Source organism: Dendropsophus ebraccatus, chromosome 4 (assembly GCF_027789765.1).
Source record: "Dendropsophus ebraccatus isolate aDenEbr1 chromosome 4, aDenEbr1.pat, whole genome shotgun sequence".
In the NCBI taxonomy this organism is placed as follows: Eukaryota; Metazoa; Chordata; class Amphibia; order Anura; family Hylidae; genus Dendropsophus; species Dendropsophus ebraccatus.
Genome location: NC_091457.1, coordinates 130,128,215 through 130,150,921, shown reverse-complemented (window position 1 = coordinate 130,150,921; position 22,707 = coordinate 130,128,215). Strand labels below are relative to the sequence as shown.

General features: G+C 41.0%; 1 protein-coding gene across 1 annotated transcript in view; it reads left to right on the top strand.

Annotated features, from left to right (window-relative positions):
• CACNA2D3 (calcium voltage-gated channel auxiliary subunit alpha2delta 3) overlaps positions 1 to 7,759 on the top strand; it is a 636,447-nt gene extending 628,688 nt beyond the window's left edge. Inside the window, exons 35-37 of the mRNA XM_069967934.1 lie at positions 3,869 to 3,982; positions 6,172 to 6,253; positions 7,368 to 7,759. Of these exons, the coding sequence (XP_069824035.1) occupies positions 3,869 to 3,982; positions 6,172 to 6,253; positions 7,368 to 7,460 (289 nt within the window). The 3' untranslated portion in view covers positions 7,461 to 7,759. The remainder of the gene's footprint in view (positions 1 to 3,868; positions 3,983 to 6,171; positions 6,254 to 7,367) is intronic.
• The last annotated feature ends 14,948 nt before the right edge of the window (positions 7,760 to 22,707 follow it).

Here is a 22,707-nt window from a genome sequence, read left to right as displayed (position 1 = left end):
ATGATTATCGGCCAAATAAGCGTTTCTAGGAACCCTTGTTGCCACAAATCGGCCCATGTAAAAGGGCCGTAGGGCAAAACACTGCATCTTTTCTAAGAAAAAGGTGAAGTCTAGCTCCACTTTAACTACAGTCGATAGTAATATTATATGTTTTTGCTCTATTTAAGCAGGTTTTCCCAAAATAGATATTTATGGTGTGTCAGTAAGACATGACATGGATGTGAAATTGCTGGCGTTCTAGAGAGACCATTGGAGGGTTTCTGTAAATACATGTGAGCGGAGAGGGACCACCCATGGGTAACTCTATAGTAAAACAGAGACTAGACCCAGTCTGTTTCAAGGTCAGTGGTGTCTCAGCTGCTATTCAACAATGCTGGGATATTTATGACATTGCTTATTGGCGTGTTCTAAATTGTTATACAGAGGAAATATTCAGCAGTAAGTAAAACCGAGTCTATTCTGGGCAACGCCAGCCGGTTCAGGATATCACTAAAAATGTAAGTTTTTTTTTTTTTTTTAAATATTATGCCATGCAATTTTTCTCTTTATTACTCTGATTTTCCAATAATACCAACTCATGAAATTTTAGTTAGATATATCAAAGATGACATCAAATATGTAATTTTCCATAGGGATCTCCCAATTATCACATGCTTTTTTTTTTATATAGTATGCAACAAGGCGACACAATTTTGCTTACCCTATGGTTTTATGCATGAGTCACGTCAATGGGGGTCCTTATCTATTCTCATTCTGTTCACCAGTTTTAAGTGGAAAGATGACTGCTTACATATTAAGAGTTTCAAAGATTTTTAGATATTCATTAGAAAAAAGTACAACTGGAATATTCTAGAGTCTGATCATTTGACAATTGAATATCGGTGGCTGAAGAAGTTAAATACAACCCTAGAGAGTACTGGAAATCATGGATACAGCCAAATGTCATATGTTTTCTAGGGCTGCATCCATTTTCTTCAGCCACCGGTATCCAATTGCTGAGCAGTTGGACTCGAGCATGCATGAGTTGCACTCATCTCTAATGTTTATATGACCCATTGTATTCAATAAAAAGCTTGTCCAACATGCAAGTCCATCATTCTGATATCACCAGACATTGGTGCCAACTGATTACACTGGACCGTGACTGAATAACATGCCAGGATTTGCAATATCCTTATATGATTGTGTGGTTGGCATTTACAGAACATTGATGACAGCATCCAGATGGCAACTGGGTGATTGGTTTTGGACCAACATAGTGCCGGATGTTTAGTTGTCCACTGGTGTAAACAAATTTCAAAGTGCAAGTATTAAACTAGGGGCGCCCATCATTCTTAAAAAGCCTTTCCTGTCTTTAAGTTTAAGGGTGTGTTCACATGTACCAGAATTACAGTGGATTTCACGCTGCAAGTTTCGCAGCAAAATCCACAGCGATTCCCAGTTTTGTCATTCCACTGGGGGTATGTAAACCCCTTCCCCCTTAACCCACTATGGCCAAGTAAATACTTTACTCTCCATGCTCCAGCCTGCTTCTGTGGCTCCCAGCTCCCTGACGTCCCAAAAAGTGGCTGTGGCGGGACAGCGCACTGATTGGCTAAGCAGGACGTTAGGGAGCCTGGAACCACAGAAGCAAACCAGTGCATGGAGGGTAAAGTATTAAGAGTTAAGGGGGGGCAGAGTTTACATACTCAAAATGAACAATCTGCTGTGAGTATGTAAACCCATTCAAACTGACAGTGCCGGGAATCACAGCAGATTGCGCTGCCGAACTTGCAGCCGGAAATCCGCTGCGATTCTGGTACATGTGAAGCTACCATTAGCCCTTATAATTGGTTTCTAGGCAGTGAATGAATTAATAAATAGGCCAAGACTATATTCTGTGTCTTTATGTCGGCAGGTACATTTGTTTGTGATTTAAATCTGCTTACCAAGTGCCACTTGAGCCTGCCAAATCAATCTAATAAAACGACTGTGAGAGCTCAAAATTGGCAAATTGCAAAACGTGATGCCAGAAAAATGAGCACAAGAGGATTGCTATCACTTATTCAAATTGAAAAGCCTCCAGGCTGGGATTTTCTTTTTTATTTATTTATTTTCTTAACCTCCTTCATCCAGAGTTTGCTTTTTGGCTTATAGCGGAAAACTTGCAGGTGGGGAATGCAAACATTAATATAAAATACCGAATGTAATCAGCTATTATTGCATTGTTTCCTGTTTATTTTTTACTAACAATGTTCAGTGTCTGAATAACTCACATGAAGTCAAAAGCCAACGCTCTGAAAAAAGAGAATCAAGTTTGACCTTTTTCATGACATTTTTATAGTTTTTTTTTTTTTTTTAAGGGAAAATAAAATATAGTCAACCAGTTTACACCGACTTAATTTGTGATGGAACTATATGATTTCATGACCTTCCTCCTTGACCACCAGGAGATAAAAACAATAGTAACGTAATATACTGTAGTTTATAAGACTAAAAAAAAGAGATGACCATCCAGTTCAGCCTATTATGCTACAATGTTGATCCAGGTCAAGGCATAAAAGTCCTATAGAAGATAGAAGCCAAGTTCCTGCACCTTATGGGAAAAAAAAATCCTTTCAGAATCAATGATCTTATTCCAGAGTCTAGTGATGATAAGTCCAGGCCCCATATGAACTGAGTGCGTCATGACAGTTTCCAAAGTCCCACTGCTCTTACAATAAAGAGTCTCTTTCTGTTACATGTAGACACCTCTTTTCCTGTATAGATAGAGGATTTCCTCTTGTCATAGATAAAGTGTTGGGTATACATAAATCATGGGAGACATTTCTATAAAGATCCTTAAAAGGATTGTCTGGGCAGCAGAAGACAACTGAAGCCTTCTGCTCCCCAGTGCTTACTTCCTGACATTCTACATTTCAGAAGTGTCTCTTCGAAGACATGGAGGGGCGGGTCTAAATCCTGATCATCATGGGTGGGCAAAATCACGCCGCACAGAATGTCCTGTAGCTTTACAATGTCTCATGTGGTTGCGACACTATACAGCTAATGGACTTAGCACACACACACACATACACACACATATACACACATACACAGGTGCAAAAAGGTGCAAAAAAGGCACAACTATGAAAAAAATGCGCAGTTTTATTCACCTGGTTCTGACCAGACGTAAGCTTGCGCCTGTTTATGCGACTTTTTAGAAAGTCGCAAATTAGAAATTGGGTGCTAATACCGGATTATGCAAACTTTTGGGTGAATACTTAAAACAGGCAGATTAAAAAAAAGTCGCATCTAAAAATATTCACCTGTCGAATACTGGTTCATAAATAGAACATAGACCAAAAATGGGTGAAAAATGCAATTATTCACCAAAACTTAGGCACAAACCCCTTGATAAATGTCCCCCAATGTTTTAAAGGATTGGAAGGGGTGAAAAACTTTCAGCACCATGAAGCAGAAGGGTCGTCTGCCCCCCGGACAACACTTTTAATACATTTGCACATGGATAAATGTGTTGTATAAATGGGTGACTAATATGGTTTCCTAAACCCTTTTTTGACCTTTGAGAGTAAGTTCTTCATCAAAGAATTTAGCCAGATTGTTTTGACTATATTTTCAGAATAAGAAAGCATAGGACATGAGCAAAAAAACAAAAAAACAAAAACAATCTTCTGAGATTCTGAGTTACTTAGGGTCTCAGGCCAAATTATGGTTAAAGATCTTATAATCCTGAAATTTTAGCATCGGTTTACTTAACCAAATGTTGCTGGGCAGCCCATGCCTTAAAATGATATAAAGAATGTATGTATGTTATCCTAATGTTATCTGTATTTGACACAATTCCACGAATTCATCCATTTTTATGTATTTTCCTTTTTTTTTTCAGGTCATTTGTAATTCAGCAAATCCCCAGCAGCAATCTCTTCATGGTTGTGGTGGACAATGTTTGCAGCTGTAGCAACGTGGCTCCAATCACTATGGCACCTATTGAAATTAGATATATCCTTTAATCTAAAAACTAAAGAAGTATTCTAGTGAATCATCTTGATTCCATAGTGGTCTGGATACCGAGTATTATGCCAAATGTTTTCTCTGTCTACATTTCTGACTCTTTCCGCAATTTGTCTTGCTCTTATTTTCTGGTGTATAAGACGACTGGGCGTATTAGATGACCCCCAACTTTTCCGGTAAAATATAGAGTTTGGGATATACCCATTGCATAAGACTACCCCTCTTCTAACGCACACCAAATAAAAACAAATACAAAATATTAGACAGTAGTGAGATTTGAGAGGTAGAGAAGGAGGTACAGTAATACTGGTAGGATTCAAGGTGGGTCAGAGGGGGGAAAGAGGTGTATTTTTCTGGGCACAGTGCCACTCTACCGTATCTCTCTTTTCCATACCCTGGACGCCTGCAGCTTACTCTGCCCTTCATATGGTCGCCGCATACGACGGGAATGCAGCCGTTTTTGAGTGCCTTCCACCAAATGCGACGACCCACCATATAACACAATACCAGGTGTATAAGACGACCCCTGACTTTTTAGAAGATTTTCCTGGGTTAAAAAGCAGTCTTATATGCAGAAAAATACAGTAATTGGTACATAGACTATTATAGTACCATTCTATAAATATAGAGTATATAAATTAACCAATAACTAGTTCCTACTAGAATTGCGTGCCTTGGTGACATACCTCTGTGCAGTATTTATCTCACCACAGGTCTTTTTATAAGGGTTGCTGACCTCATTAAATTCAACAGGTGTCAACACCGCAAAACCTCCATTTCCACTGCCGGTGAAGCCAGGAAGTTCAGTGGGGCCAGAGCAGTGAAGTATCTGAGGATTCATCTATCATGCTTCAGTTTGAGGATTAGGACAAGAACACAAGATAATTTCAGGACACTCACAGCAGGCAGCGATGTAAGATCAGGCTTACAAGGACTAGTTCTTCTAAATCAAGCAGTTTAACATTCTGCTTACAAAACTGAAAGAAGAAGCCAATGAGGCTAAAGGCTATATGCATCAAGGTCTGCGCCTGGTGCATACCATCAAAAAGTCAAAAAAATTTGCGCAAATCCCTCGCTTGCACAAAAATTGTAAAACTTTTGTGAATTTGCATCCCGTTCGTGTGGGAGGGGGAAAAGCATTGCACAGGGAGGAGTGTCCTGCCCATGTAGAATATTTATAAAAAAAAAAAAAAAAAAAAATTAGCCTCAGACATGCAGGATGCACCTCTTAATATATCTAGTGGCACAATTTCAGGAGGGTGTCAGAAATTGATACATTCGCTCCTAAGTGTTTACTTATAAGGATCTGTAGGTAACATACGCACACTTGTCACACTTCAATTCATCCACATAGTAGGTATATATCTGTGCCTCAAGAAAACACCTATGTCATATACACTCTCGCAAAGGTGGCAGTATAGTACTTGGATATCTGTATAGCACGTTTTTGTTCTGTGCACCCTTTGCTCTCCTATGCCTAATCTATCTACCTATCTATCTTTCCCCCCTCTATTTTTCTCTCTCAATCACTATATGTTTCTCCTCTCTGCTTTCCTAATAATCTTTTTGTCTTCGCTTTTGTACAATATCTTCTCTGTACAGCAGCGTGCAGCAGCAGCGTTTTGTCACTGACGAGCTCTGTGCACTACTAACAGTCTCCTTCCTCTCTCTGTGCAGACTGCCTCATGCGGTCATGTGACGGCTCCTCTTAAAGCAATACTAACTGTACACAGGGGGTGGGCTAGTGCAACATCCCTGCTGATTGGACGTGTTCCAGGCATCATGGGAAAGCACTTTTCCTGCCCAGAACACATCCTGCTTTCTAAAATGGCGGATGCCATTTTAGAAAGCAAGGAAAAATAAATCCGAATCCGACTGGACTCGGACTTTTGGAAAAATCCGAACCGGATCCCATACCGGCCGAACCGGTTCGCTCATCCCTAGTTGTGATGAGTGAGGAACTTCATTGTTTGCCCAGGTACATAACTTCATAGAACCCCATAGATATGTACTTACCTTCCCTCACCGTCCCCATCCCCCCAATCAACACCACCACCACTGATGCCTGGCTTTCTCCACTTCTTCCTGCTTCCAATGATATGCTAACCCTGCCAGAAAAAATTAAATACAACTTTATTTTTTAGTTTGATAAGTCTTTCTCCTTAACTCCACTGTACACAATGAATCCCTAAAATGTGAACGCTTAAAATCCCAGAAGATAAGGAGGCGACCAGAATCTTGCCATGGATTCCATCCAGAAGTAAGTCAACTTATTGATAAACTGGATAGGCATGGCCATTGCTTCCCTTTTAGGGTTGCCATATTTAGAAATTAATGAAAGCATGTTTCAACTACGACCACCCTTTCCCATGGTTATGCTTCCAAATGATACCTACAATACCTAGGATTCCCTATGACTGAAATGTAAATTTCTCATATGGAAAACACTTTTTGGCTTATGGCTAAAGCCTGAGCTTATTTACAGCATGCTTATTACTGCTTATTTATCCTTGTGCATAGGTTCCCCCAGGTCTTAGGCTACATTCAAGCGTCACGTAAAATTGATATGTGACCACGGACAATTTTAGGCACCATTGAAATGAATACAGCCATTCACATGATCCGTGCCGTGACCCGCACCATGAAAAAAAAGGACATGTCCTAGTGCGGATTCTGGCATGAACCACCCCCCCTTCCCCCGCCAAAAGGCCACAGAGATGACAGGAGAGCGTGATGTGCTCTCCTGTCATCACATCTACTACTCACCTATTCCCCCATGCCGACCAGCGTACATGTTCATCAGAAGTGGTCTGGACTACGCTGCCTTCTCCCAGCAGTGTAGTCCACGACACTTCCGGTGAGCGTTTGTAGCCGGTCTGCACGGGGGAATAGGTAAGTAGTAGATGTGATGACAGGAAAGCACATCAGGCTTAGCTCTCCTGTCAGCTCTGGGAAGGAGATCTGTGGCGGGCGGCGGAGGGGGCGGCTAGAGGATCCATTCCACGATACTCCAAAAAATTGCGGCATCGGTTGCGTGAATGAACCCTTAGGCCTCATCCACACAACTGTGTGTGATTTTTAGTCATAGAAATGTGCCACCATTAACCTCAAACTAAATCCTTCTATACCAAACATTATTTTAACATCTACAGTACCTATGTACATTAGAAAATACTTTACTGTGAGCTCTTGTTGGCCATTAGCTATGTATCTGAAATTTTTTATAACTATCAGAGGTGAGCGAATGTCAAATCAAGTCAAATCAAAATGCCGCACACTCAAGGTTCGCTCATTTCTAATAGCTACTGTATGTCCATGTATCAGACATAACAAATTCATGTTTATGTTTTATTTTATTATTTTTCCCTTTTAAGGAGAATGCTAGAGAATGTGGTGGAGCTTTCGGCATCTCTTCCCGGCCCATAACGATGCTGCTATCTCTTCTAATGGTCTATATCTCCAGGTGACATTGACTGCATTGACTCCATGGCATGCCACACACCTGGATAAACTGTGAACTGAACTGATTGGTGCAATATAGAAGAGACGAAATGTAGTCTATACATCAGCATTTCATGACTTTACACTGTTGGAGAGGAATTAAAAAAAAAAAAAAAACTCTCCGATATCAGAACAAGATTATTCTTCTGAATCCGCAAATCATGCAGCTGTGAAAGCCTCATTAAACTATCACACCCCATCTCAACCGGACAGCAGACACTGGCGACCCTCATTTTCAGCTTTGCCCCATCGAAATAATTTAAAATGGTGTACTTTTTAAATAAAGTATATTAAAATCATTATTCAGATGCCTGCCTATTTTTTTATATATTTTTTATTTATTAATTCAGCAGAGAAAGTTTGTTGGACCTTTGGTCTGAACATGTAGCTCAGCAGTGCATTAAAGCAGAATTCCACCTCTGTTATGTTATCATCTGACCACATTTGTTTCTTTTTGTTGACCTTGGATAAAATAACATAAACTGTGGAGTGATAAAATTGTATGTGTACTAGAGATTTGTAGACATCGAACGAAGCAATAAACAACGTCTACTAGATAATATAAACTAATAAAGCTGTTTTCCATTAAAATATCATAAGTGTCAGGTTAACCAGCAATGTTCTGTGTTTAGAGCTGCCAAAAGATTTTCATATGTGATACCTTAAAAAGCTTTGGTGCTCATTCCTATAAGGATCCCTCAGTTCTATGAGCCTTGTTTTACTCTGTGTTTCACAGTGTCCAGCAACGGTGGATGAAGGTATATCTGTCTATGTATGCCTATTTGACTACATTCAGATAATTTAAGGGGTTATCCAGCGCTACAAAAACATGGCCACTTTCTTCCAGAGACAGCCCCACTCTTGTCTCCAGGGTTTTGCTGCACAGTTCCATTGAAGTGAATGGACCTTAATTGCAAACTGCACCTGAACTGGAGACAAGAGTCGTGTTGTCTCTGAAAGAAAGTAGCCATGTTTTTGTAGCACTGGATAACCCGTTTTAAGGGATTATCTAAGATTAGAAAAAGCACAGATACTTTCTTGCCAAAAAACAATGCCACCTCTGTCCAAGCTGTGGTATTACAGTTCAGCTGCATTTACATCAATGGAACTGAGCTGCAAAAGTCTCACCAAAACCAAAGACAAGAAACCTTTTGATTATGGATGAAATAATCTATGATTTTTCTAAGCCTTGGAAAAAAAACTCTAAAGCCATGTATGCAAGGCACCTACTGAATTGACAGGTTGTCAATGTATACATGCAATATACTGTACAACTTTAATGTGAACCCAGGCTTAGTGGTACAATACAGACTACCATATCTTATACTATGTTCTGTAGTCTATACAGTATTCTGTCCTGTAAATGAATGGAAAACAGGAATTAAACACGCTAACAGATAGGCGTGAACTGGGTGAACAGGTATAACTCCACATATGGCCGGAATTAACGATCATGTTCTATAGCTATTCACATGGAATGGCTGTTGTTTCTACAGTGTGTGAACATAGCCTAAGGGTGTGAAAACAGCCTACAATGAATGGAACTGAATGCCAGTTGAAGGACAAATGGCACTATTGGGCTAGGTTTACTGTACACAATGGCTTTTTTGGCCGTTCCATGGCTGTCTTTGTCGACATCCGTCATTTTGAGGGCAAGTAACGTCCGTTATTTTGAAATTACGGACATTATTTCAAAATAACCTAAAAATTTTACCTAAAAATGACAGCCGCCCCAGAGACAGCCGCCAAACGACCAAAAAAGACATGTAAATCTAGCCTTATCGGGGCGAACATGCAAACATTGCTCTGTGTAGTGGGACCAGCAGTCAGCCAATGAGTAATCAAATGTTCGTCCGTCAGCTGATTTTGACCTGTCAAAATTTCTTTGCTTGTCAGCCACACAGCTTCCCATGTAGTAGCAGCAAAGGGTCCTCTCTAACCTGTACTTAAACCTTGCAACTGGCTCTGTAAATAAGCACCAGTCTATGGGACCAAGACTCGTCTATAGTGAATATCGGGCCATCTTCATCTTGTATCACAGACACCTTGGCCCCTAAGGCCTTCCACTTGAGGCTTCACAGATGTTAGCAGTATTGCACATATGTATTATTTACACATTGTATAGTACTGTTATTAGATTACTTTATATATGGGGCTGTCATTTGGTTGCTGAATGTTGATATTATAACATCTGTATCTGGCAGTAGTTAATGCATTTTATGGCTTCTAAAGGAGATGCCTACATAGGACACCATCTAAAATAAAGCCTACACTGGCTCTGGTTTTACCTATTTTACCAGCCTTTTGTAAAAGATGAGGTTAAAGGACTTATATGGAATACAGAGATGATCTAGCGCTTCATCTGTAGGTATAACCACTTCTTGGTTTGTTTTCTCATGTTGTATCTATTTATCATCAAGTTGCTGCTGTACATGTATCCTTAGTCCCACACAATATATGAATAAACATATGGCACCCTTTATATAGAGAATTGTACAATCAAGCATAGAATATCATAGGGTTCCCATTGCATTCCATGGAGTCATTTAAGGTCCCAATCAGTCATAGATGATTATAGACATGTCATACTTGGACAGCAGCCTGATTGTAACCTTAAATACCGCCTTTTACTTCATTGTTCTTTGCACAGGAGAATACTGGGAAATTGTCATTTGACTTTCAAAGAAGTCTGTATCCCCTCTAATTCACAGTGACAGGACGAGTTGTGGAAAGGGAAGATAAACATGTAAGTGGAAATAAAAAATGGGAGTTCTCCAAAATTCTACAATTCTGCTCAATGCCAGAGAGTAGAACAGTATCACACTAGGGTGCCTAGGATGAATAAGTAAAGGTGACTCTGGGGGCTGACTCTATTAGCTGCTTTACACTTTTGGAACTTCAGGATGCAGAAAAAACACCACAAATATACTGTACTTTGCACAAAACAAGGGTGTTTTTTTCCAAAATGCAGGAGCTAGTAAGGGGATTCACTTGTTCCGCTGTGGGCCAGTCCGTGCCTTTTGTTAAAATATATGATCGGCATGGCATTTCCTTTTTACTTTCAGCTTATGATTTTTTATTTCTTAATTTTTTAATCCTAATTTGCTATAGATTTCTTTACTTTTGTTGTATTTTTATATTTATTTTCTATGGTATGGTATGTCTGGATTAGAAGTCACTGACGTTAAGCGTTGCATAGAAATTAATAGGGAAGGTGATCTCCAGTCTGGTAGACACTAAGGGATTCATTTTAACTGTCCATGCTTCCATTGTCCCCACTGATCAGAGCCGCCACCATTATCTGACTGAGACGGGAATGACAGCCCGCTCAGCCAATCAATGACTGACTGAGATGGGACAGTGCCTGTGATTGGCTGAGCGTCCTGTCACTTCTTAACAGCTAATGAACTGAACAGTTCTTTTAAAGATGTAAAATAACTAGGGCAAGAAGTGAGACCTAGTGATAATTTTTAAATTCATGCCGGTTGAATGTGTGGTGCTAAAACCACAAATTCAGTAGCCTCTTTGAGTATTTTTTGTTTCCAGTTCTCCACCTCCTTTTACTTTCTAATCTGCAGCGCCACAGCCAGTGACTGGGTGAGCAGGCTGTCATTTTCTTCTCGGGAGTGACAGCCTGCTCAGCCAGTCACTCACTGAGACAGGACAGTGCTGCAGCCAGTAATTGGCTGAGGGGGCTATCACTCTTGTCTCGGGAGTGACAGCCCCCTCATCTTATTACTGACTGAGATGGGACAGAGCCTCAGCCACTGATTTGCTGAGCAGTCTGTCACTCTTATCTCAGTTAGTAAGTGGCTGCTAACACCACAGACCTGGTGGAGGACACTAGAGGAGCGCGGCCAGGTTAACACAGATTGTTTTTTGTTTTCTATGTGTTTTAAATTGTGCAGCTGCCATCTTGGGCAGGGTTTGTTGCAAACTAAACTTTTTGCAAACTTTGTAATGTATCTCGGTTCAGGAGCTTTGGTTCACTCATCTCTAACTGGGTCCCAAAAGGTACAAGCCACACCTCTGTTTAAGTAAACCTCTTTTTAAATAGACACCAGAGGTTAAAATGTTAAAATATGTATCACTTTCCTTTTCCACGTTTTATAGGCATTAAATATACAGTTCTACAGTAGGAAATTCATCCTTGAAATGACAGCAACATAAATTTTGTGATCAGTAATGTCTAATCAGGATGTCATATAATGTCAAGCCAAATGAGATGCTCAGCTCTATCAGCCCTACTACATCTGTATAACTTATCTAGATTATCTGAAAGATAGAAAAGAACAAAAACGTTCCGCTTAAAATAATCCCCCCATTCTAGCAATGAATAATGATGTTAATGATGACCTTACTCCGAACATTACCAAAGTTTAGCAATTCAAAAATGATCTCATAAGGAAGAAGCAACATCCAGGTCTCCTGTTCCATGGAAATACTACGTAGAATTCTGTTTTGATTTTTAACCTTTGCATCACTGAAACAGCTCGGAAGAAAATTGGTTATCACCTACAATACATTATAATTATATTCAGTTATAGTTATGGCTACCACTAGAGATGAGCAAATTTACATTACAAACAAAGCATAGTGCTTGGTTTGCTCGGCTTTTACACCGGCTGCCTTTGATCTCCGTGACGCTCCCCGCCGCTACACCTCAGGTGCCTGGAAAAGCTGGATCCAGTCCTGGGAGACTTTACTTGGCTTTGTTTGTTATGTAAATTTGCTCTTCTCTCGTCACCAACAACATTTACTATGTAACGGACACTCATATATGAACTGGAGCAGAGAAAGCTTTAAAGATCACCTCTTACCCATGAAAAAGCATGGTGTACATTTTGACCCAGGTTGTTATCAGTCTGTGCAAAACTAAATTTGCCCACAGCAACCAATCACAGCTGGTATGGGTAAAACCATTTTTTTTTTCATAGCTTTTATTTTATTCCTATTCTTTCAACAACAAAAAAAACAAAACAACAAGGCTATAGAAAGTTATAAAATGTGCCAAGTTCATAAAAGATTTGCAACATTTGTGGGGGCAGGAACTAGCCAAACATGATGAAATCAGCATAGCCTTAGTTCTTTCATGAGTTGATACAGCAAAATAAGGAGTCCGGGAGCCTCAGTTGCAAGTCTCAAAACACAGAAATAGCCAGATATCCCTCCACTGAAGGAAATCCTGTTGCCAAGGGGTGCCTCCCAGTGGGAAGATCACCAAACCCCCCTGATACATAGCCCCTTAAGTCCCACTCGGTTACGAGTATTAGAACATAAATAAGGAGATATCAGGGTGACCCCTTTTGCGTCAAAGTCTAACTCAGTTTCAAGTATTGCGATATGACAAGGGTTTTCCAAAGCAAGACATCCATCCAGAGACAGCTGTTTCTAGGTTTCTCACTGATCTCCCTGAGCTCGGGGAGCGCTGTGTTTTGTTAAAACAAAACCAGACCCAAAAGAAACACCAGGGTGAAAAAAGTTGAGAAAGATAAGTATGTTAGGAGCTGTCCATTCTACCAGCATTTGGTTGCAGGATGGTACATCCATAAAGTCGCTTGGTGAAGAATGTTGCCGAATAGATGACTCGGGGAAAAAGATTGTTTGTATCTGCTCTAACAAGTCACAGTAGGACAAGATTCTTTAGGAATCTCACAACATTTGTTTTGCACCATGAGATCTTCTTAGCTAGTCTAAGTTGATTAAAAAAACAAGAGACAACTCCATTTTTCATCTGGCAAATAAAAGCTTCAACAGGCACTCTAACAACTATCACAATTTATAGCAGAAAAAGTTCACATAGCACTATACAGAATAATTTATTAAAGCATATCCTTAAAAAGAAAAAAAAACCTTTAACCTGTATTAATATTTTCCCATTGAATGACGTAAAGAGATCCTAAGGGTGGTATTACACGGAACGATTATCGTTTGAAAAATCGGTAAATCGCTCGGATTTGAACGATAATCATTTAGTGTAATAGCAGGCAACTATTAAACGACCAACGAGAAATCGTTGATCGTTTAATAGGATCCGGACCTATTTTTATCGTTTGATCGTTCGCTCATCGTTCGCACATCGTTTGGTGGAATAAGAATTCACAGCTGAAACGTACACAATAGCGACGACTAAACGACCGCAAGAACGATCATAAATAACGATCATCGTTTCGTGTACTTGGGCGAACGATTTCGGGTCGTTTTCCTTAGCCGTCGTTTAAGATCGTTTATCGTTAATCGTTAGTCGTTGGAAAATTGCTTGGTGTAATAGTACCCGAAGCTGAACAAATATTAAACACTTTCCTAAATAGAACCACGCCCAAACTATGTCAGTAAAATATAATAAATAAATAAATTAAATAATTAACCTTTTTTCCCCTCATTTTTAAAATGATTTTCATTCTTTATTAAGAAAAAAAGGCTACAGAAAAAAACCCTAGAGGTATATGTCACTATACTGCCTACAGTATAAACAACATTATGTGAAAGTCATATATGCTATTTATTATGCAAAAAAAAAACAACAATCCTTTAGTCCTTTTTGGTGCCAATGCTTATACGGCTATTTGGCTGACTATCTGTTCTTTCCCTGAATAGTCAGATGGGTAAAACCATTATTGCCAATGGGGTGGGAATTAGAGATGAGCACAACAAGAGCATGCTGAAGTCCGATCATTCAGCATTTGAATACCAGTCCGGGAAAACATTGATACAGCCAACATTCAAATGTTGAATGATTGGATGCTGTATAAACATCGGACGTTGTTGGACATGGCCGGTGTTTGACGTGTCAAACAATGGCCGATGTCACAGATGTTCCCTAGGCCGATTCTGCAGTATCGCCTGGGTAAACATCACTTCATTTTAATTGAAATGCGGGCACACATTTTGCAACTGCAAACCTTTTTAAAAAATTGCCAAATTTATGCACAACTCCACTTAATAGTTGGTGAACTAATCACACATCATAAAAGGATAAAAAGGGTGTAAATTCATACCTTCATACATTACAAGACAATCTGAGAGGCCGAAATGTATGTGTTCTGCAATGTTCTCCGAACCCAAATTCAAAGCATTTGACTCCCTGTGGCTGCAGAAGTTGGATGCAGCCCTAGGGAGTCTTGATAAACATGGATACAGCCTATGGCCTGAACAGTTTGACCTCTCTGCTCAATGCTACTTTCAGGCACCGGTCAAAAACTCCCCCCCTGACAGTTCTCTATGTCCTTACAGTGGAAACATTACATCTTATCTCCTTTTTGTTATTTTTAAGCCATAAAGTACATCATTGCAGCCATAAAAGTTAGTATGAGTGATTGGAAGAGACACAGTTCTATTACATATGACTTATAGACCAATGCACCTGGGCTCATCAGAAGTATATAAATGAAACCACAGCCAGCGATAGATCCAGAATAATGACCACCAATTATTATACATCTGGTTCTTTGCGGGGAATCCAAAACTGCATAGTTGATATAAAGTTCTTAGAAAATACTTTAACATTACATGTGAATGAGCGCATAGTGTTACTGGCAAGCTCTTCCATGTTCTGGAATGATGTCGTAAAAATTGAGATGCGGTTTCCAAAAAATATAGTTGGCCAAATAACTTCATAGAGCATTGACCAATGATCCATCTTCCCTCTTGTAGCGTTACATCTGTTTCGATAAGAAAACAACCCGTGTCCGTATATAAACAAGGTTGAAATTAAAGGTCTGTGAACATTGGAATAAATCAAGGGAACTTCTGTTGTTGTAGGACATCCTATCTATCAAAGGTGCATTCTCTTTTAATGTGGTAACAGGAAATTTTATCCAAGTGACTCCATATTTTGCTTTGACCCCGAGTTTTGGATGGAACCTTGTTTTTCAGTTTTGCAACAATCACCAGTAGTTTATCAGTTATGAATGTTAATTGTACAGATTAAAGGGAACTAATTTAGAGGGCGGAAGGTGATCCAACACAAACAAGACAACCGGAGAACCAGAAGAAGTGCACATGTTGTATTTCTCGTGTTGTTGATTTCCTTCTTTCATTGGACATCATTTATTAATTTCGGAGATAACTTATTAAACCCTAAATAACTGTGCTGAAAAAGCAGGGGAGCCACCCAACAGACTTTGCTGGCTGAATTGTTTTAACATGACCTAGAATGCCTTTATGAACTAATACATTGAGGGATTTACTGACAGTAAACCCAATGGACAGGGCCAATAGGGCCCATAAAAATTGAAATAAAAATATATTGCTCTTGTCAAACAAAGGGGAGGATAGACGGGAAGCCTGACGTGAGTCACCTGTCACCCAAGGGCGCATAATACACCTGAAGCCAGGCTACACTACATAAAAATGCTCCTGATAGAATTAGACACTAAGGTCTACAAACTTCATAAGACTGTATGATAAGAAGACTTAAAAGGCTACAGAAATCTATGGGGGCATTTTTTTTCTAATACTGAAAACACTCTCAGTGTCCTTCTGCATCCAAACTTAGCTATGATTATGATAACTTCTCCTTTCACGTCTACTGGAGGTCTCACCAAGTGATGTTACACCAAAGGGACTACCAGTTATGGAACTACCAGGGAGTTGCACCAGTCACATATAGGAATAACTGAGCACCTCCGTTAGTCATCATGGCCATTACTTCACTGTCTTTGATGGAAAACTAACACTTCCCAGCTGTAAGTGTGCAAAGCCATGTGCCAGTTTTATTTTTTAGAGATTACTTTCTAATTGGCAAAGGAAAAAGGAAAAAGTGCTACAAATTACATAATGCAACACAAGTATAATCTTGTATGACTTTACCCCAAGTGGCAGGCAATGAGGTTATAAGTAAGGCCTCCAAACCCCAAGGCCTCCCTGAGGTAAAAATACGTAAAAGTTCCCCAAGTAAAATGACCAAAAGAGGGCTTAACAAAGGGTTGCGAAAAATTTTCTACTGATCACATACATTTATTTCAGTTCCAGGTACAGCAGCTGGCTATGCACTGCAAAGGGAAATCTATGCTAGCTCTGAGCTGGTATTGATTTCGGCTATAATTTCTACCAGCATACTGGTGTAAATCATGATAAATTGGACAGCCTGACATAACTAAGTCCTTTTGATGCCATGCTCTGTGAGTGCAACTTAAAGGGAATCCTGCTGACACTGTGAGATTGCTGCTAGGGCAAGGAAACACAAGAAGAGTCAAAGAGGTGTTCCAGAGCTCCTGATTAGCTACTGTATAAGCTGCAATGCCTCCTCTCTCCCCCTCCCTGCTTTAATGGCACCTAGAAGGTGAGTCCCAAGCAGTGTCAGATATGGGAGGGGGGGAGTAAAAAGGTGTCACAGCTTGCTGCTCTTTAGGAGTTCGGGAAAGCCTCTTTTACTTTTGTTACAATATAATAAAAGCATTTCTCTACATTTTGGAAGCACAGATGGATATATGAAAAGGGAAATGTGTCTTCCTGACCTAACAGCAGTTTGGAACACGACAGATTCCCTTTAAGTGGCCTAGGTCATTACAAAAAAACCCAAAAAATTTTGATATGTCAAAGAGGCATGTCAAAAGTTTTGATCGGTTAGTTCCCCCCTCCACTGATAGGTACACTAACCTGCTAATAGCCTTCTATAGCTCCCAGGCTGCTGATTAGAATGGTATGTGTCTTACCTTCATCCTCGGTGCTGGTCTCGAGCTGTTAGTCTGCATAATCTTCCTTCAGGAGCACTGTTAGGAGCAGTGTCCTGCCCCCATAGCGTCACACGTTCGGCCCGCTCCATCTTTAATCAATTAAGTGGACCTGCTGGGTGACGCTGTGGGGGCAATGCTCCTAACAGTGCTCCCGGCTGAAGATTATGCAAACTAACAGCGCGGGACTGGTGCCAAGGAGGAAGGTAAGACACATTCCTTCCTCCTCAGTGTCTCAGGGCTATAGAAGGCTATCAACAGGTTATATTTAATAATGATCCAAACTATTTATTTAATACATTATTACATGAAACACAATAGCAGCATTGCTCTTTTCTCATTCTCACCAAAGTAAATATAAAGGTTAGTCAATAAGTCACAAACAGTATATGTCAGTATGATATCAATTAAAACTACATCTTGCCTCATAAAAACACAAGGACACCTACAGCTATATCAGCTGAAATGTTATGGTCTTGAAATGTAGAGACATGAAGTGTGCCAAAGGAGTAAAAAATAAAAACCCAAACCATTCTGATGCAAAGAATAATGGTAAGATAGCGGTATTGTTATGCATTGTTGTGCTTTTTCCCCCCCGACCATCAGAAAAAGTAACTAAAAAATAATCATTAAGCATTATGATGAATGACGCCATTTAAAAATCTAACAAATCAGGAAAAAAGAATTGTTCACCTGACTATATCAGCAGGAAAGAAATAAGTTATAGCTCTTGAAATGTGATAAGGAACAAATGAAAATAAATGTTTGGCCTTTAGAGAGAGGTTCAAATTGCTATTCCGAAATGCTATTCAGAAAGTGATGTCTATCCCTGTAGTGTTACTACGTGAATAATCTAGAACACTAAGCTTGTGCTGCTTATCTCTGTTTTGGGGCCACAATAGTGTAGCTGCATCCATCACGTTTTCTGTTTCATGTCAGAACGAATTACTCAATGGAACTTCTCTGTGTCTTAGATTTGGATCCCCCCAGTTCCTGAGTCTTACACACATGACTAATGATGTTCGAGAAATCGTTTCGGTCGTCTTATAGCGTTTACTGCCAATTTCATTATTACATTCTTCTTATTCTCTATTTTTCTTATTACATTTTATGAATCAATATTTTATACAAACATCCTTCCATCTACAGTATAATGATGTATAAAACATGTCCCCTCCAACTTTCAACCTCTTCAGTGAGTAATTGGACCATTTGCTGAAAACTACCGACAACTTAAGTAAAATTTCACAGTGTAACAGGGATAAATAATTAAGTATGAATGTTGGAGCGTCTGAAAATCTTTCCAGAATTGTCCTATCTATAGGAATAAGTAGACTACAGGACATTAACACCTCCCTTTATATAGCTTGAAAACCGTGTTCAAAGAGCCTCGAAAGATCTCAAAGGAACAGTTAATTATGGAACAGAAATAAATGGAGACAGTTCAGCTACACAGTTCAACCCCCCCCCCCCCCCAACCCCCCACACACTTCCGTTATCACTTTAAAAGAGTGGATTTCATATACCAAACGAGGCAAAGGACTCGTTGCACATTCTCGGAACTTTACAAAAACACAAATTTATGCACAATCCAAAAGATTTGTATCTTAATGAAACCATTACTTCATCTTCAAAGAATGTTGTACTTCACTGTAAAAAGAAGTGAGGAAGTTGGACAGATATATAGAAATAAAATGTGTGTCCTGCAATGATCTTCATCATCTTTTGTATTTTTTTAGATGACTTTCAGGAGATCAGAGATTTCAGGATCTAATCTAATTGTCTGCCGTAAGTCCTTGCAGATGGAGGTGAATGTGTTTAATAACTTACAATTTGATATTTTTTCAATGAAATCTAAACTTCCATTTGGAACATGTCTAAGAATTGTAATGTAATTATAGTGCTCCATATAACTTGCCCAGGAAATGAAAATGGGCCAGTCAACACAAATGAACATTTTTAGTACACCAGCACAATAAAAGCAATCTAGATCAGATGATCTAAGGGTTGCACAAACTGACTTAACAACATCCATTTCTTTCTTGGATAAAAATTAAAAAAGGTCTTTGGTTTACTTTTGTTATAAAAAAAAAAAAAAAAAAAAAAAAAACAATACTTTTAGATATGTGTTACAAGACCCACATGAAACAGGCAAAACCCAAGATTCAAACCTGGACTAACCTAGAAAGTTATTTCTCTCGAGGGAGAGAGGGCTGGACTTAGCTTTGTAGTAAGTGATAGTCACCTGAAAAAAGCTGGATCTGGGAAATCCCTTCTTCAGAGCTTACTTTTCTAGAAAGTTGCCTGTAGAAGGGTCATGTGACCAAGACTTTATTTCACGTGATACACAACAATGTTAACTCATGCACTGGCAGTATTTCTCTGTGTATGCTGTTTGGCAGTGTGACAAATAAAATGACAGTGCATTCAAGAAATATAAATCTAGGTGGGGGTATGGGTAATGGGACAGTGGAACATTTGGTGGTAGGTGGTAGGAAGTTCTCAACTCTCCCTTTGTGCTTCTGTGGCTGAGGATCTCAAAAGAGAGTACAGGGGGAGGATGACACATGCTGGGAAAGTAATATAGAGTGACTAGTACAGGGTTGATAGTTTGTCCGCCTCTGTAAGTCTGTATACTTTGAGACCTTCAAGATGTACTATGTTAAAGGGGTTTTCTGGGGATTTGTTCTGCTTCCTGGCACTACAGTTCAGCTTTCTTCACATCTCATAAGTATACCTTTCAAAACAAAAGGGGCAGGTGGCATGTTGTTATCATCTGCAACTTCATACAGCTACTAGACATCAAGTACACAAGTAATTTTTATACACATAATGACTGCAACTTGGCACCTGCCCCCTCAGAAGGTAATCTTCCAAGACGTGCCAGGATTGAAAGTGGGGTGCCAGGATTGAAAGTGGAGTGCCAAGGAACAGAACATATAACATCTTTTCTGCTACCCAGACAACTTCTTTAAGGAGAACACCAGGCATATTGTAAAAAATCCAAGAGGGCAGGGTATGGTGGGAATATAACAATCAAAGGATACTTATCCATCTCCATGTTTCCTGCAGAGCAGGGCCACCACTAACTGTCCCCCAACAGTTTCCCGTATCTGCGGTCTTGTGACTTAAAGGGGTAGTGCAGCGCTAAGAAATTATTCACAAAATAACACACATTACAAAGTTATACAGTGCATAACTGTGCTCAGCCAATCACGGCTGAGCAGCTGATGTATGCTTCTATGCAGCTGAATCAGTGTCTTTTCCCCCTCCCTGTGCTCTAATGTACCCCCTCCCTCCGTACCATCACACTGCCTGTCTGTCGCTCTCCCCGTCCCTATTATACCTTCTGCCCGGTTCCAAGCAGCGGGGTGAGTGCTACTTATCTAAAACTCACCCCGCTGCGGAGCCCCCCACCCGGTCCCAGCTGGGTCAGCAGTCCCCTAAACAGTCCTGTGCAGGAGCGCTCACCCTCCCCGCTCCTTCCCGGCGGGGTGAGCGCTCCTGCACCTCCCTATGCCCCGTCCCTTGCAGGAGCGCTCACCTGCCGCTTGCTCCTGGCGGGGTGAGCGCTCCTGCCCCTCCTCATCTGGTCACCCGGTCCCTTGCAGGAGCTCTCACCTGGTGAGCGCTCCTGCACCTTCTCCATGTGCACCAGTCCTTACTGAGGCGCAGTGGGGCATGGAGGCTGTACTCACCGCGCCTCAGTGATCAGCTCCCGGCGCCTGGTCCAGTGAGTGAGGACTGGTGGACATGGAGAAGGTGCAGGAGCACTAACCGGGTGAGAGCTACTGCAAGGGACCAGGCGACGAGATAAGGAGGGGCAGGAGGGCTCACCCTGCCAGGAGCAAGCGGCGGGTGAGCGCTCCTGCAAGGAACCGGGCATGGGGAGGTGCAGGAGCGCTCAACCCGCCGGGAAGGACTGTATAGGAGACTGCTGACCCAGCTGGGACCGGGCGGGAAGAACTCCGCAGCAGGGTGAGTTTTAGATAAGTAGCACTCACCCCACTGCTTGGAACTGGGCAGAAGGTATAATAGGGGCGGGGAGAGAGACAGACAGGCAGTGTGATGGGACGGAGGGAGGGGGTACATTACAGCACAGGGAGGGAGAAGACACTAAAAGCATACATCAGCTGCTCAGCCGCGATTGGCTGAGCACAGTTATGCTCAGCCAATCGCTTCTGAGCAGCTGATGACGCAGCAGAGGGGGGCCGGCATGAGGGACGGCTGCAGCAATTCGGCCATCCGTCATGAAGATGACGTCCTTAGTAGAAGATCGGAGACGGGGATCGGCACGTGACAGGTATGTATAATGCACCACACTTCCGGGGTGGTGGGACACGGGGAAGGGGGCCATTCACAGACATAACATACATTACAAAGTTGTATAACTTTGTAATGTGTGTTATTTTGTGAATAATTTCTTAGCGCCGCACTACCCCTTTAACAATCCAGCTCAAAAATGCTTGCACAACCTAGTCAGTGAAACACCTGCAGCCACTGACTGGCTGAGCAGGTAGTTCCTGTCGGATCAAGACAACACAGGAAGCTTGGAGTAATAGGAGACTGGAGGCTGTCAGGGAACAGTGGCACTGCAGCTAGGGGACACAGGAATGGGTAAGCTTCCCTTGAATGCTAAAGCGTAACTGTCATATTTTTTTTATTGCAGAAATCAGTAGTATAAGTGATTTTAAGAAACTCTGTAATAGGTTTTATCAGCCAAAAAAGCCTCCTTCTGTACTCAAGAAGCAATTTCCCAGCCTCCCCCCCTGACTTCTTATCTGTGCATTATCAGGCAAACACGTCTTCATTACAGAGAAGCCAGTGAAGACTGGTTCTGCTCTCTCCATTCTATCCTTATGGAGGGGGGAGGGGCCGAGGGAGATGAGGGAGCAGGAAGAGGTGACATGAAGGTCAGCTGTTTGTAGACTCTCTGGGCACCTAAAACGCTGGATTCAGGGGTCAGAAAGGTCAGTGCTTATCTATGAACTTACTGAGAGAAGATTGCAGGATGTTGTGCTTTGCAAGACTGCTCCGTGCTCAGTCACTCCTAACAGCCCCTCCCCTTTCCATAGCCACATAATGAACACAGAAATCTCGCTTCTTTTGAAGTGAGGGGGGAGGCTGGGAGATTGCTTTTTCAGTACAGACGGAAACTCTTTTGGTTTATAAAACCTATTACAAAGTTTCTTAAAATCACTTGAACTGTTGATATTTAATGTTTTTTTTTAAAAAAATGCCCAGAGTTCTGCTTTAAAGTCTTCTTTTGGTGTTGTTGCATTTGTTTATTGACATGTGGATCATGCAAGTTCAGAGCTTAGAGGGCATGATTCTTAAAGGGAACCTGTCACCCCCTGTGCAAGGGTGAAGGCCGCCCGACCCCCCGCTAAAGTCATGGATACTTACCCCATCTTGCCAAGTCCCGCTCCTGGAGCCAGTCCCAGAACGGAGATATCCTTGTTGGAAGCCCGGCACGTGCCCTGCAATGATGAGTCCGACGCCCATAGAGAATGACAGCTCCCTTCATTCTCTATGGGCA